The 15,783-nt window shown below is 37.4% G+C and overlaps 2 protein-coding genes across 2 annotated transcripts in view; both read right to left on the reverse strand.

Moving 5' to 3' along the window:
• The window catches only part of CBG22539, a gene marked incomplete at both ends in the record, with an annotated part of 3,342 nt that extends 2,280 nt beyond the window's left edge, over window positions 1-1,062 (reverse strand). Inside the window, 2 exons of the mRNA XM_045236383.1 lie at window positions 376-550; window positions 599-1,062. Coding sequence (XP_045097595.1) covers window positions 376-550; window positions 599-1,062 — 639 coding nt within the window. The remainder of the gene's footprint in view (window positions 1-375; window positions 551-598) is intronic.
• A 13,260-nt stretch (window positions 1,063-14,322) lies between these two features.
• CBG26535 lies at window positions 14,323-14,702 on the reverse strand (the record flags this gene model as incomplete). Its single annotated transcript, XM_045236384.1, has 3 exons — window positions 14,323-14,403; window positions 14,469-14,555; window positions 14,610-14,702. 3 exons carry the CDS (start codon window positions 14,700-14,702, stop codon window positions 14,323-14,325), a joined length of 261 nt encoding a protein of 86 aa, XP_045100530.1.
• Between the last annotated feature and the right edge of the window lie 1,081 nt (window positions 14,703-15,783).

Here is a 15,783-nt window from a genome sequence, read left to right on the forward strand (position 1 = left end):
ACTTAAACTGCCATTTCTCGGCTCCCAAACGAGCTAAGAGCTGATTTTTTTTCTCAGATTTTCGAGAATTCCTAGTTTTCCAGCAATCTTTTTTTACCTGCTTTTCTACTGGAAACTTGAAAAACAGGTGTCTTTCAGAACTCATCAAATATCTGAAAAACTAGAGATTTACAAAGAATTCTGTGAATGCAAAGTTTTTAATCTAGGTCTGTTTTACAGCTTTCATAGTTTTCAAAGTGATCTGAAACTTGAGAGCCGAGCTGCAGACTCCTGAAAACGACCGAAAATCAACGGAAAAGCATTTTTTGTATACCTTATTTTTGTATACGGTACTGTAGGAACCCTATGTGGTATCTATAACCTCCCATTACTCACTCTAAAAATCTTATCCCCATGTGTTTTCTTATGTGTATACAGTGCTGATGGCGATGACAGTAACTTTCCACATTTTGGGCATTTATAATTCCTAATTCCCAAATGAGCGCTCTTCTCATGCACCGTCTTAGTACCATACTGTGCAAATGTCTTCGGACAGTATCTGCATTTGTACCTGAAAATCTTATATTGGAGCATCTAAAAAACGCCACGTTGCTCTTACGGTCTCTCTCCAGTATGGGTCCTTTCGTGTACTTGAAGTGTGGCTTTTTGGGCGAACCTCTTGGGACAATTATAGTGGCATTTATAGGGTTTTTCACCGGTGTGTGATCGTTTATGGGACTCCAGAATCGAAAAATATGAGAATCCCTTATTGCAAATGGAGCAAATGTGTCTTTTCTCCGGGGCATTGGATCCTTGACTTGGGGAAGATCCAGAGGATCCATGAGAGGGGCTATCTTGGAGGGATGGGGAGTGACTGGAATTGGAACCTGATGAGGATCCGTGTGGGGAGCCGGCGACAAGGGACGATGAGCTATCACTGTTCTCTAGTTCTTCGGAAGCATCTTCTTCGATTTCTTCCTCTTCATCGAATTCCTCATCCATCAGCTCTTCTTCATCGTACTCTTCCTCTTCCTCCTCCTTCATATGAGCATCGGTGGAGATTGATTCGAAGTCCAGTGTCATCGGATTCTGAAATTTAGAAGGTTTTGAGATTTCTAGAAGCCTCAAGTTTAGGAAAATAAGAAAAATGAAAAGTAACTACTGAAAAGCCAGGGCGGGCCTAAACCCAAGATCATAAAGTTAATCAGAAACTGTTTTTCGAACTGCCAGGATTTTCAGATTATGTTCGGAATACCTATCCTGGAACAGCAAACAACGTTTAAAGAAGAAGAATAATAATTTCAAGTCTGGATAATCTGGATAAGACAAGGAGGTCCAGGTAGGAACGGTGAGAAATGTTTTGAGAAGATAATTCTCGAGATCTGGGATGCCCAGAAACCCAGGAACCCAGGAACCCAGGAACCCAAGAACCCCAAGACGTTAGTGGTCCTAGGTAGTCCTAAGCTTGACCCAAAGCCTTGAGAACCCTAGAACCTTGGAACCTTGGAACCTTGGAACCTTGAAACCTTGGAACCTTGGAACCTTGGAACCTTGGAACCCTATAACACTATAACCCAAAGCCTGGGACCTCATCTCTTACGGATCATCTTGCAGTTCCAAAGCTGCGGACCATGGAACCCCAAAGGCCTTAAGGATAGCCTTGAGGAGGACCCTAGAACCCAAGCTCCAGAAGTTCCAGAACCTACGAATAAATATAAGAACACATATTGTCAGTGTGTTTCAGTATTCTCTTTCTCTCCTCCCCTCTCCGAACACCTGATGACCTATGAGCCCACCCCTCTGTGGTCAGCTGAGAGGCTCCTCGACGGTGCCAGCCTCTAGCCTCTGTGATGATGCTCTCTTCATGCAATTGGAGAAGTAGGAGGAGTAGAGAGCATCTGTGTGAATTTGTGAAAAATAGAAACCTGAATTTCGTTTTTCTCTTCCTATGTGTTTGTTATTTACGACTGCGCCGGCCACCGGGGATAGGCACTGCCATCCGTCCACGTTTTTTTCTCTTTTCTTTGCTGGTGTTCCACTCGGACACTGGTCACTCCCCCTGCATAAAATGAACAAAAAAATGTCTCGTTTCTCTCGACTCTCGTTTCTCTGAAGCAGGCAGCGTCAGCAGCAGGCGACGACCGACTACTGGTACCATGGGTGGTGCTGGGCGCCAAGGGGAGAGGGGGACCACCCCGGAAAACAAACACCGCGGCTGGCACACTTCTTTCGCTCTCTATTTCTCTTGCTCTCTTCTTTTCTAAGTTCCTTGGCTCCGCGGAACGGCTCAAAACACATACACGAAGGATTTTGTTTTTGTTCCGCGCGGATGATGAGAGATGGCATATAACAACACAGAATTCGTCATTTTCTTCCTGAAGAGGAGGATTACGAAATGGAAATTTTTTTTTTAATACATGGAGGGAGTGGGATGCGGAAAAACACCAGCGGATGCGATGCGGATTGATATGTGTATAGTTGTGTATATGTACAGGTGTTACGTCTTCTAGAATTTTCTGGATAAAAATTCTAGAAAATGAAGGGTTAAAGTATTTCACGATGAGAAAATATTGTGGGTTTCAGATAAACCCAAAACTTCAGAAATCAGGATAAAATTGAAATTCCAGACAAGACGCATACTGTACAACCTGCAATAGAGAAACCCCTAACTTCTAATTTTGAGCCAATTTATCTCGGTTCCTGTCAAAGATATCAAAAAGTGATAAACTGGCAAAATATTGGTGATATAATGAGAAAGATTTTATCAGTTGACCACTTTTTGATATCTTTTACAGGATAGAAGATAAATTGGTTCAAAGTTAGAATATGGTAATGGTGGGGGCGTTCCATCAGAGTGTGGTATTTCAGGTTTTCGTTTTACCGGTAGTCTATCATAATTCAAACTTTCTACCGTAATTCAAGTTCATCTACCATAATCCAATTTTGAAATCTACCGTAATCCTTTTTTCCAGAAAATCATGAAAATTGAAGATACCCAAAAGGAAAGGAACCTCCGAAGATCCTCAAATCTAGTTTTTGAGCATCTACCGTAAACTCAGTTTCGTAGGCCAGAATCTACCGTAATCACTAGGAAATCAAAATTAGTTACATTTAATTGTTTTAGTAATTTCTAACAAAGATACATTTTTTCAGGATCAAAAAATTATTAGTTTATCAGCAACCTTATTTGCTCTAATAGAAGAACACCCAATTAGTCAACTTTGAGTTTAATTATCTCGATTCCTGTGAAAGATATCAAAATTGTGTCAATTGATCAAATATTGTTGATAATGTGATAAATATTCTGTCAGTTGACAACTTTTCATTATCTTTTATAGGAACCGAGATAATTGAGCTCAAAGTTGACGGTATAGGTGGGCTTCTGTTCGTATGGAAGAGGTCAAGGCTAACTATAAAATCAAAGAACATCTTCAATTCTTTTTTGGCAAGGATTCAATTTGTTTCAATTGAAAATTGTTTAGATCACTTTTCAGATAGCGAAAACAATCAGACTTAAATTTGGGTCAATATCACTTATCACCTTATCCCTGTTTTCAAAATAAATCAAATGTCCAGGTAGCTCTACTACTTGCCTGTTTCCAAATATCATCATCATAATTCAAATATGATTTTTCTCTCCCACTTCTCTGACACATTTTCCGCGTGATTTCCGCGGCTCCGCCCCCTTTTTTCTGCGCCCCCTCTCCGCGTCGCTCCCATCTGGACTCTTCTCCCTCCTGGCACGGAGCTATGTTTATGTGCCGACCGGTGACATGATGATGATGCCCCTCTAACCGATAATAATAGCAGAGAGACTACATTTTTTTGTTGTTCAAAATGTTAAAAAATAGTATATCAAATGTTTGAAGAGAGAGGGAGAGAGAGAGAGAGAGAGAAGTTCACAAATTGAGGGAAAAGAGAGACAATAAAACAGTTGTTTCACGATCATATGGAATAAACTGACCGGTATAAGTAGAGGTAGGTGGCCTAGATAAAATAATATGATAGGCGGACAAAAGGAACTGGTTAAAATTAGAAAAACGAGAAAAAAGAAAATTCTACAGTAACCCGACATACAGAAGCTGAAAATTTTAGAAAAATTAACATATGTATAAATTCTACAGTAATCCTGTAATGTGAACATTCTGTGAGAATTCTATAGTAATCCTAGAGTGGCGGGCAAAAGGAGAAGCGCTACCGTAAGCCGGATTTCTAGAATCTTAAAATCTGGATTCAGACATTTTAGAGCCCAGGAAGCTCAATATTTACGAATTTCAAGAATCTCAGAATCTCAGAATTTCGGAATCTCAGAATCTCAGAATCTCAAAATCTCAGAATCTCAGAATCTCAGAATCTCAGGATTTCGGAACCTCAGAATCTTAAAATCCTAGAGCCTCAGAATTTCATAATCTCAAGATCTTAAAATATCGGAATCTCAAAATCCAAGAGCTTCAGAATCTCAGGTCCTTAAAATCCTGAAGGCTTGAAATCTCAGAATCTCAGAATCTCAGAATATCAGAATATCAGAATATCAGAATCTCAGAATCTCAGAATTTTGATTTCCTAGTGCCTCAGATTCTCAGAATCTTGAAATTCTAGAGCTTGAGGATCTCAGAATTTCAGAATCTCAAAATTTCAGAATCTCAGAATTTCCAAGTTTCCGAACTTCAGAATTTCAGATCCTTCAAATATCGAAGACACACAATCTTTAAAATGTCAAGAGCATTAAAAAAGGTCTAAAAATACCGTAGTCTTGGAACTTAAGCCTTCAGAATCCTGGACCCTTAAGAAAAGCAAAAAAACAAGGAATTGATTTAAAAGCGTCAAAGGCGCGCCAGCCTCAAGAACAAACTATTAGAAATGCATGGAAATGGACACCATGAAGTAAGAAACAAATTGAAATGACGGGTAAGGATGTGTGGGGGGTGGACCTCCAGAATAACAAAAAGACAATGAAAAATTGAAAAAAGAGAGAGGAAACAACAAAACACGATGTTCCTTTTTTCTTGTAATTTCCACAAATAAAACAATGGGAGAGGGTTTTTAATGGTAGGAACAAATAACATCCCCCCTCCCAACTGGTTTCATATATAGGAGAAGTGACCCTCACTGAGGGACCGCGGTCATTGTCTCCCAGAAACTGGTTCGAGTCCCATGGTCCAAGGGCCCAAGGATCCCACAGAGAGATTCTCAAAGCTTCTTCTTCTCCGGAAAAAAATGACGCGGCCCGCGCGCGGAGCGAAGCGGAGTGGGGTGCGGAAGGCAGAAGAAAGGAGATCCTCTGCGTCTCTTCGTCTCATATGCTATTTCGCTGCCTCGGGTTGGTGCCCGGGCGCCCTCCCCTGGCATCGGCTGGCACGTAGCGGTGCCTCCCTCCAGTTTTTCACGGGCATTTAGAGACGCAGCGCGAGAAAAAAGGCAGCAAGTGACCAGTTAGAGCACACACACACACAGATACACAGCAATAAACCAAACAACATAGCAAAAAATATATGGGAGAAAAAAAAGAAATTTTGGGACGAAGGGAAAGAAGAGCAGATAGGACTGGATGGCACTGTGGTGGTGGGTCGTTGGGTGTGGGAATTTTGGAAAATGGAGCAAGGGTTTGGAAATGTAGGGGACACAGATTTTTGGGGTCTAGGAACAAGAGGTTTGGGATAGGGCGTGCTTAGAATCTTGGAAAATAGGATTTGAAATTCTGGATCTTCAGGCTTCAGCATCTCAGAATCGAAGGTTCCAAGTCTTGGTTTCTTAAGAGGTCAGATTTTCAATTTTCAAGGTTTTGGGTACAGTAGCTCCTCGTAATGAAATATGATAATTTTTGGATATTTCGAAATGTTAAGATTTTTTGGAAAACGGAGCATGTAGAATCTTGGAATACAGAATCTGGGATATTATAGCTTAGGACTTTTTGGGTTCAGGACCTCAGAATCTTACAATTAGGTTTCCAGTCTTGAAATCTTCTGGAAGGTCCTCAGAATTTTCAAACTTCAAAAGATCTGGCGTACTGTAGTTTCCGAATTTTAGGTTTTCAGATTTTTTTTAAGATTATTTTCCTGGGTGCTCAGATTTTCGAATTTCAAAGTTCTAGGGTACTGTAGTTCATCAAAATTCTATAATTTTTGAATTTTTGGGGATTCCAAAATTTGCGATGTTTAAGAATCAGGATTTTCTAAAAGGTCTAAAGTGTTTGTCTGAAATTCCAAAACCAAAATTTAGAACTATTCGAAAGTCAGATTCCAAATATCTAGGATTTTAGGGTTTATCGAAAATTTTTTGATTTAAAGTTAAGAGTCTAACATTGGAAGATCTTGAATACTTGAATCTAGGACGCTAAACTTGGAACTGAAGGCCTAAAATTAAGACTGACCACAGGTCCCACCCCAATCTTCCCATTTTCGTACATTTTATGTCCTTTATATGTAGATACATTTTTATATATTTTACAAAAAAAACCCACAATATGAGTCACATTTACTTTTTAATATTTTTTCACTCCGTTTTTTTTCCGTCGATGTGTCTGTGTGTGTGTGTGTGTTTGCAGGAAAAGAGAGAGATACACAAACGGTGCTGGGTCACCACCTGGAGCCACCCTTTCCGCATGGCTCTTCCCGCCGGTGGAGCGGCGACGGGCGAGAGACGGCCGAGAGGCGGACGAGACGCGGAAAGAAGAAAAAGAAGAGAAAAAGAGGAAGGAGAATGGGGACCAAGTTTAATTGGCTTTCACTTTTGTGGAAGAGAGAGTGACCACAACAGAAAAAAGGTCAAAAAGATGATGATGGATGATGATGGAGAGTTGAGATTTTGAAGTTTTGGGAAAGTTGAGTGGATCTAGAAGCCTTGAAGTTTAGGGTTTTCGGGATCTTGGATCACTTTAGCTTTCAGTCAAGTAGGGTCGGAATTAGGGATGTGATCCTGAAAACTTCGAGACCTTGGATTCGGACAGCTCAGTCTTTAAATTCAGGTAGATCAAAGTTTTGAAGTTTCGAGATAAATGGACCCTAGTAACTAGGATCTGAGAATTTTTAAACTTTGGAATCTCGGACTTTTCAAATATTGAAAGTTCAGGGTCTTGGGAACCTTGGAACCCTGGAACCCTGAAACCCTGGAACCCTGGAACTTTGGAACCTTGGAACCCTAAAACCCTGGAACCTAAAACCCTAGAACCCTAGAACCCTAGAACCCTAGAACATTTCTTTTTTGGTCTCTCTGATTTCCTTATTTTCAAAACTAGCCCTTAACCTTATGCTTCGTTTTTTTTTCTCCTCTTTCTAGTGGTACTACTCCACATCCTCCTCCCAGTTTTTTCCATGAAATCCAAAACCCCATTGGCACCTTCACGTCTCCGGCTCCTGGCACCACCACCTCCGCGTCCACCCGTCTTTCTTGTTGACTGACCACACCACACAAGGTCCTCCTTTTCTCAGGGAACCTTCTAGATGCTTCTAAAACTATTTCAGACGTACTACTACTCTTCTGTTTGTCTGCCTCTTTTCGTTGTTTTTGTTGTTGTTCCGCGCGTGCTTCCGCGCCCCGACCGGGCGCCAGCACCGACCGGCACACTCCCAGGCACACTAACACAACAAAAAAACTGGTGGGGTGGCAAGAGAGATAGGAAAAATTGAAAAAAGAACAAAATGTAGTTATGAACGGGGAAGTCGGAAAAAATTCAAAAAAAAAGGGAGGGAGGGGGAGGGACATTGGGAAAAGTTTGAAACCTAAGAAGGTGTGCTCACTTTGAGCCAAATTATCTCGGTTCCTATGAAAGATATCAACAGTTTGTTAACAGATAAAATGTTTGTGATATTATGATAAATGTTTTATCAGTTGACTGCTTTTCGATATCTTCTACAGGAGCCGAGATATATGGGCTCGAAATTACAGCTAGGCGGGCTCTAATAGAAGCCGACTCTACTGTGCACTTTGAGGTCAATTATCTAGGTTGCCATGAAATATACCAAAATTTGCTAAACTAACAAAATGTAGGTGATATTAAGATGAACATTTTTTTTTTTTATAAGATAATGGGTACAAGTGGAAATGTGGGGATTTTTGGAAATTTTGAAATCTCAAGTTCTGATGTTTGAGATGAAAAAATGTTTTCTAGAATTCTCACAAATGTCGAAATCTTCGAGGTAAAACTAAATGAGTCAATTCTGGATGAGTCAGGATGTCTGAAAATGACCGTAAACTTCTGAAATATTGAAAAGAAACACATTTCGAGGTAAAACCCTATACATTCACTTTGAGCTCAATTATTTCTTACAGGAACCAAGATTAAATGGCTCAAAGTTAACGGTTTGAATAGCTTCTAGAGCAAGTTTGGATAGAAGGTTCCAAAATTTAAAAACTACAGTAATCCTTTAATTTTCAACTTTTCCAGAAAAAAAATTTTGAAAAAATTCTAACAAAAATAGGCCCAAAAGCACTTTTTATAAAAACAAAACTGGAAAAGTACAAGTAGGCAAGAACAAGTCTTATCCGGATCCCAAAGGATAATTCCAAGATTGATGAAAATAAAAAAATGTTTAAAAAATAGAAAAAAACTAATCATAAAAAGTGCAGTCTACTCAAATATCTAAGACTGATCCTGTGGATTTTCTCGAATCATCTTTCTTTGCATGTTTCTTCTTCTTTTTTCGCCAATACTTCCCCCCATTTTCTGCGTCTTTTCCTCTCCTACACTCTCTCGTCACCGCTTTTCCATCCGTCCCAAAACTCTCCGTTTTTCCACGATGGTACCGACTGATACGCGCCCCGCGGCTCCCTCTGACCACCCATGGCGCTGGTCATTTTTTTTCCAGAGAAACGAGAGAGTGTGTGAAATGGAGAGACGACAGAGAAGCGAAAGGATGGGGAGAGCAGCGGAGTCAGTGAAGAGACTGGTAGAGAGCACGACACTCTTTTTTTTGACAGCTTGTTTCGTTTTTGCATTTTTTGTGATGTGCTTTTCTCGCTTTCTCTAACTCTCGTTATTTTTCGGCCCCCGGTGCTGGGCGGTGTCTTCTGGGAAAGAAATGGAAGAGCAAGACTAAAAATAGACTCTACATCGAATAGGTCATTTGGTTTTTCTGTTGGATGAGTTAGCTTTAAATTTGTTTGATAGGCAACCCAGCAGCATAGAGATACGGTACCTCAATTTGACATTTAGGTAATACTCGAATGAAAGACCACTGCCAACTTTAAGCCGATATATCTCGATTCCTATAAAAGATATCAAAAAATTGTCAACTGATAAAATGTTTATCATACAATGTTTTATCAGCATTGTTTTATTGGTCGACAAATTTTTGATATCTTCCACAGAAATCGAGATAAATGGGCTCGTCCATTGTTTAGGTATCTTTATATTCCAGGTTTTACTGTAAAATATACTTTAAACTTTAAGCTTAAATATCTCAGTTCCCGTAACAGATATGAAAAAGTGATAAACAGACATAATGTTTATCATAATATTAGCAATATTTACCAGTCGACAGATTTTTCATATCTTTATCAGGGACCCAGATAATTGAGCTCAAAGTTAACGGTTTGGTTAGGCTTCTATCAGTGGAAATAGGGTAAGATAGCACCGCAGGGATACGGTCCCTTAATTTGGATTTTAATTATCCCACTATTAATTAGTTAGAATAGTTGTAGCCTACAAATTTTCAACGTGTCTAAGAAACCAAGAGTCCGGAAAACCTGTAATTTGGAAGTTTAAAAGTCTCGATTTCCAGGAATTCCCGATAAAATCCAAAATTCTGAAAATCCAAGATTTTCAGGAATCCAGAAATTCAAAATTTCAAAAATTTTCCGAATTTATAGAAATTTAAGAAAAATGCAGTAGCCCCCAAAATTTAGAATTTTCAGGTAACTAGAAATTTGAAAGACTGAAAACCGTCAATTTTCCACACCGTCAATTTTGAGCTCATTTATCTCGGTTACTGTAAAAGATACCAAAAAGTTTTTAACTGTTAAAATGTTTATCATACTATCAAAATTATTTTACCAATTGACAATTTTTTGATATCTGTTACAGGAATTCAGATAATTGTGCTCAAAGTTGACTGTTTGGGTGGCCTTCTTTTTAGTGTTTACGGAAATTAGGGCCTCCACACTGTCAACTTTGAGCCCATATATCTCGGTTTTTGTTAAAGATATCAAAAATGTTTCAACTGATAAAATGTTTATCATAATATCACCAATATTTTATTAGTTGATCACTTTTTGATATCTATTACAGGAACCAAGATAATTAAGCTCAAAGTTGACGATTAAGAAGCCATCCCTTCTGATTCATGTTTCACGGTAATTGAGCTAAAACTCAAACATTTAAATATTCATTTTGATCAAAATCGTTCTTAAATATTTATGATTTGTTCCAGTTTCACTTTTTCTCTCCATTCTCTTTCTCTTTTCCATTAATTATTCACGAATTGCAATGTGAACAAAAAAGAGAAACACATACAGACAAAACAACACACTTTTGGAGATCTTGTTTCCTTTTTCTTGAAACTATCAGAGAGAAAAACAGAGAAAACAAAAAGTACTTGTTAGAAAAAAGAAGAAAGAAACAATGAGTTGGTTATTTTGTGGAAAGGAGGAGAAGAAGAAGAAGCTGAAAGTGTGGAGAAAATAGGAACAATGGAATTTCAGCAAAATTGTTCTAGAAAGAAATGGAGGATGGAGGTTTTTTAGGTCATAAAGTTGATCCCTGAAATATAGTGAAGGGAAGGAACAAAAGTCTTCAGGACACACAGACAAACGTTCAAAGACCGTATTTTGTATTTGGCTCAATGAGAGCTTCAAAATGAGCATTTACTTGAGTTATCATAAACACTCAAAAATAATGCCTACCCAACCGTCAACTTTGAGCCAATTCATCTCGATTTCTGTGAAAGATATGAAAAAGTGGTCAACTGATAAAACATTTGTGTTATCATGATAAACAATTTATTTTCGATACGGTATGATCGGGTTGGAATTTTCTTGGCTTTCTTTTGAAATTAGGAAACTTTGTAAACCAAAAAAACTACAGTATTCAATGTCTTTAGAAACTTTATTAATATTTTGAACTTCCCATCCAAGAAAGACGAAATCCGCAATTCATCCTAAGGGAAGGTGGACCTCAGAAATCCATAGCCAGAAATCCGTAGCTAGAAATACGAAGCTATAAATCCATAACTAGAAAACCGTACACAAAAATCCATAGCTAGAAACCCATAGCTAAAAATCCAGAACTAGATATCCATAGCTAGAAATTCATAGCTAAAAACTCATAGCTAAAAATCCATATTTCGAAATACATAGCTAGAAATTCATAGCTAGAAATCCATAGCTAAAAATCTGTACCCAGAAATTCGTAACCAGAAATCCGTAGCTAGAAATAAATAGCTCGAAATCCGTAGTCTGACATCTGAAGCTAGAAATCCATAGCTAGCTTCTAGAACTATTAGCGTAAAACTACTAGCGTTAAACAATATTATGAACTTGAATTCAGCTGAAAGTTTCCTATGACTACCACTGATCCAGTACAGATACTGTAAAATAGAAGGGCCCCTACACTGTCAACTTTGAGCTCAATTATCTAGTTTGCTGTGAAAGATATTTAAAATGTGTCAATTGATAAAATTTTACTGATATTATGATAAACAATTTATTAGTTGACACCTTTTTGATATCTTTCACAGGAACTGAGATATATGGGCTCAAAGTTGAAAGTTAAGTGGAGCGTTCTATTGGAATGTTTAAGGTGATTAGGATCAGGGGATCTAAATTTTGAAATCTTTTGGAATCACTGATCTAACGATAACTTCTAAATGATTATAACAAATTTCCAGAATCTTCTAGAAACCTCGAAGCCTTACAGTAACCTTTTTACAGTACCCCAGACTTACCGTATACTCCTCAGGATATGCACATCGAGATCCTTCGGGCTTCTGTATTGTTCTCGAAGCTAGAGAGAGAGTAAGAGTAAGTGAAGGTGGTGGGTGGAGTCTTCTATCTCTCTCTAAAAAAGGAAAGTGTTCTCCCGGGCGACCGAATGTTTTTGATGGTGAAAGCAACAGGAGGAGGTCTTCTTCTTCTTCTTCTTATGCAAGATTTTCCTCTCTTTTTTTGGCTGCCCTAACTGGTATACAGCCTTCGGGAATCCTCTCCCGTGTTGGTTTGTCATTGTTTTGGCGATTTTGCCTTCTTTTGAATCTCATTGAGAGAATCAGAAGAAGCGGGGGAGAAAGTGGAAGATAGAGATGTTTCTTGAATATTTCTTATTCAACTGGTTCATATAATGATTGTATCATGATGATGTAGTCGTTTTGTTTCTTTTCGATTCTTCTACTGGCAGCTGTCTCCTTCTTCCGATAAAGATATCTAGATAACAGATGAAAGCCGAGAAGAAGTGCCATGGAGAAAATGAACGAAGAATTATTTGTGGGATGGACAAGACACCGGGAAAGAAAGTTTCGCTAGTTATAACAACTTTTTTCAATGATGCATTTACCGTATAAGCAATTATAGAAGCTCACCTAAGCTTTCAACTTCGAGCTTAATTATCTCGATTCATGTAATAGATATCAGGAATCGGTTAATTGATAAAATGTTTCTCATATCATGATGAACAATTTATCAGTTGACAACAATTTGATATCTCTCACAGGAATCGAGATGATTGAGCTCAAAGGCGCGCTTGGCAGCAGAGCAGCGCAGCGGCTCCTAGAGTTTAGGAATAGAAGAGAAGCGTTTTGGACCACTGCAAAAAAATTTGAAATTTTTAAAATTTTGTTGGCAAAATTGACTTTTTTAACTGAAACATGATTCAGAGTGATCCAATTGACCCAAAAACTAGATTTCTCGATTTTTGAAGTGTTTAGCTTTGAAATGAACCTAAACACGACCAAAATCGACCAAATTCCTTCGATTTTTATTTTTGGCTAAAACACGCGACGCACGACCGCCACGTACCCGAAATTTTCCTAGGTCATGACCTAATTTTTCCTAGGTCATGACCTAATTTTTTCCTAGTCGTGACCAACTTTTTTCTAGGTCATGACTTAATTTTTCATGACCTAATTCTTTCATTACCTAATTTTTCATGACCTAATTATTTTCTAGATCCTGACCTAATTATTTTTATGTCATGACCTAATTTTTTCTAGGTCATGACCTAGTTTTTCTGGGTCATGACCTAATTTTTCATGACTTAATTTTTTCATAACCTCATTTTTCATTACCTAACTTTTTCATGACTTATCTTTTTCATGATCTAATTTTTTCGTGACCAATCTCTTGACTTTGAGCTCAATAATCTCGTTTTCTGTGAAAGATAACAAAAACATGCCAACTAATAACATGTAGTTGATACTATGATAAAAATTTAATTAGTTGACAAAGTTTTGATACCTTTTACAAGAATCTAGATAATTGAGCTCAAAGTCCTGATTTTTTCTAATATTGCGGTAATAAAAAATTTTCAGCTTTTCGTATTTTTCAGAAGTTTTGCTTCAAAATTCCTGAACACTTTCAGATGTCGAAATCTCGAAATTTCAAGATTTCAAAACGTTTCAATTTTCAGATCGTTTTTCAGTACTTCTAGATTAATTGGAATTTTGGGTATTCCGTTTTCCCAGAATTACAGATTTTAGGCTTTCAGATCATTTTTTTCAGAACTTCACGATATCAGAATTTCAGATTCTGATTTTTCGAAATATTGAAATCTCATTATCTCAGAATCTCAGAATCTCAGAATTTCAGAATTCCAGAATTTCAGAGTTCCAGAATTTCAGAACTCCAGAATTTTAGAATTTCAGTATTAAGGTATTTCGAAATTTTTCGACTTTCAGAATCTCAGAAATTTCAGAAATTCAGAATTTTCAGTATTTCCAATTTTCAGGTGTCCAGAATTTAAAAATATCGCGTTTCCGGAATTTCAAAATTTCAGAATCAGTTCTTTACATTAACAGACTCGTTATACCATAAAACCTGAAATAGAAGAGACACCCAAACAGTCAACTTCGAGCTCAATTATCCCAATTTCTATGAGAGATCGCAAAATCTGTCAACTGATAGAATGTTTATCATAATATCGCAAACATTTCATTAGTTGATCACTTTTTGATATCTCTCACAAGAATCCAGATAATTGAGCTCAAAATTGAAAGGCTGCCATTTTTGAGGGAATAGGGCATTTCAAATCCTTCATTTAAAAAAAACAAAGTAAAATTTTAAAACCTTCATTCATTCTATCAAAAAATATTCAAACACCCACACACACACACACACAATAAAACCCAAAAACATATGCTCATCGTTTGTTTTCCCATCGATTACGGTAGCTGAATCGGAAATTAGCAATTGGATGTGTTATCCAAACCCTTTTGAATCGCTCATCGATTCCAAAAGGTTTTCGTAGCCATTCTTCCAGTGCTCACACTCTTCACGGACCTGGAACTTTGAATTTTTCAATTTTTAAATTTGAACTTTGGCGCCAAAAGTTTGTGGTGACCTACTTTGCAAATCTCATTTTCCAGGTCACAAATCTTCTCGTTGGCGGTTTTCAATTGCTCATTTAGAGACGGATTTTCAGACAAGAACTTCTGAAAATAATGGATGATGGCCTAGAAATATCCCATGGCCTAGAAAACCCCAACCTCTTCCAGCTCCTTCTCGAACAAATCCATTTTTCTCATCTTCTCCAGAATATCAATGGGGTCTACTGGAGACGAAGCAGGGACACGTGGCATTTGAGATTCTCTGGAGATGTCTCTCCCAGCTGAAAATCTCTCCGCGACGTATCCTTTTCCAGAATTTCTGTAGAATTCAAAATCCACATCATCGTCGAGATCCGGAATCCCGATGACGTCATCTTGTTTGATGGAATTACCACGTCTTCCAAGAAGAGCAACGTATTTAGCGTTGGCCCATTGGAATTTGGCATGTGGGGGAGAGGCAGAAGGGCTCAGAAGTTTTGATTGGTTCTGAAATTTCAGAATCTCAGGATTTCAGATTTTTTTTAAATTTGTATATTCAGAATTTTATAATTTTCAGAATATCAAAATCTCAAGATTTTAAAATTATAGAATTTCCGAATTTCTGAATTTCTGAATTTCTGAATTTCTGAATTTCTGAATTTCTGAATTTCTGAATTTCTGAATTTCTGAATTTCTGAATTTCTGAATTTCTGAATTTCTGAATTTCTGAATTTCTGAATTTCTGAATTTCTGAATTTCTGAATTTCTGAATTTCAGAGCTTCGGAATTTCTGAATTTCAGATATTCTGAATTTCTGAATTTCTGAATTTCTGAATTTCTGAATTTCTGAATTTCTGAATTTCTGAATTTCTGAATTTCTGAATTTCTGAATTTCTGAATTTCTGAATTTCTGAATTTCCGAATTTCTGAATTTCAGAGCTTCGGAATTTCTGAATTTCAGATATTCTGAATTTCTGAATTTCTGAATTTCTGAATTTCTGAATTTCTGAATTTCTGAATTTCTGAATTTCTGAATTTCTGAATTTCTGAATTTCTGAATTTCTGAATTTCTGAATTTCTGAATTTCTGAATTTCTGAATTTCTGAATTTCTGAATTTCTGAATTTCTGAATTTCTGAATTTCAGAGCTTCGGAATTTCTGAATTTCAGATATTCTGAATTTCTGAATTTTTGAATTTCTGAATTTCTGAATTTCTGAATTTCTGAATTTCGGAATTTCGGATTTTCTGAATTTCTGAATTTCTGAATTTCTGAATTTCTGAATTTCTGAATTTCTGAATTTCTGAATTTCTGAATTTCGGAATTTCTGAATTTCAGAGCTTCGGAGTTTCTGA

Source organism: Caenorhabditis briggsae (genome assembly GCF_000004555.2).
Source record: "Caenorhabditis briggsae complete genome, chrIV, whole genome shotgun sequence".
In the NCBI taxonomy this organism is placed as follows: domain Eukaryota; kingdom Metazoa; phylum Nematoda; class Chromadorea; order Rhabditida; family Rhabditidae; genus Caenorhabditis; species Caenorhabditis briggsae.